At 59.5% G+C, this 927-nt stretch overlaps 1 protein-coding gene across 1 annotated transcript in view; it reads right to left on the bottom strand.

Annotated features, from left to right (window-relative positions):
* The window catches only part of EMH_0090410 (uncharacterized protein), a gene marked incomplete at both ends in the record, with an annotated part of 2,088 nt that extends 1,399 nt beyond the window's left edge, over positions 1 to 689 (bottom strand). Inside the window, 2 exons of the mRNA XM_013501574.1 lie at positions 26 to 441; positions 619 to 689. Coding sequence (XP_013357028.1) covers positions 26 to 441; positions 619 to 689 — 487 coding nt within the window. The remainder of the gene's footprint in view (positions 1 to 25; positions 442 to 618) is intronic.
* Positions 690 to 927: the final 238 nt, after the last annotated feature.

The raw sequence follows: 927 nt of genomic DNA, 5'->3' as shown, positions 1-927 counted from the left end.
GCAGCAGCACAGAACCCCCCCCCACCCTGCTTCGTTGGCGTCCGCGGCAGCAGCAGCGGGCTGGGGGACAGCAGCGAGGACCTCTCGGGTTGTGTAGAGGTGTCAGAGTGTGCGTAAGCTGTTGCTGCTGGTGATGGGGGCAGCAGCGCATGCAGAGAAGGTGAAGACTTTGCTGCTGCTGCTGCTGCTCCTGCTGCTGCTGCTGCTGCTGCTGCTGAGGAGGAGGAGGAGGAGGAGGGTCGTGGTGTTGCTGCTGCTGCAGCAGCAGAAACAGATATGCTCTCTACGTGAGACAGAGGCGTCAACACAGTCAGATAATCCATCTTTTCTTGCTGCTGCTGCTGCTGCTGCTGCTGCTGCTGCTGTTGCTGTTGCTGTTGTTGTTGCTGCGGTTGTTGTTGTTGTTGCTGCTGTTGCTGTTGCTTTTGCTGCTGCTGCTTGCTGTGCTGCAGCAGCAGGGCCCCGGCGAGACACAAGGGCGGCGGGGGGCCCCCTCTATGTAGAGCTGCTGAGATATATACTAAAGCTTCGGGTGTAGCAGCAGCAGCAGCAGCAGCAGCAGTTGCTGCTGCTGCTGCTGCTGCTGCTGCTGCTGCTGCTGGGGGCAGCTGCTGCTACCGGTGATGTGTGACAGCCAGGAGGCCGGCACTGCTGCCTCTTTGGATAGCAGTCCGGGGCTTCTTCTTCATTCGCTGCTGCTGCAGCTGCTGCTGCTGCTGTTGCTGCTGCTGCTACCGCTGCTGCTGCTGCTGCTCTTTCATCCGGTTTAAGCCGAGACTGCGGACCCAGCAGAAAACAGAGGCGACAGCAGCAGCAGCAGCAGCAGCAGCAGCAGCAGCAGCAAGACAGTTGACTGAGGCAAGCTTATTGAAGCTTACAAAGAGTTCGCTCTAGCTGCTGCTGCTGTCACTGCTGCTGCTGCTGCTG

This window comes from Eimeria mitis, genomic scaffold (assembly GCF_000499745.2).
Source record: "Eimeria mitis Houghton genomic scaffold, Emh_scaff7130, whole genome shotgun sequence".
Taxonomy (NCBI): Eukaryota; Apicomplexa; class Conoidasida; order Eucoccidiorida; family Eimeriidae; genus Eimeria; species Eimeria mitis.
The sequence above is the reverse complement of the archived record's forward strand: the minus strand, read 5'-3'. Positions and strand labels throughout refer to the sequence as shown.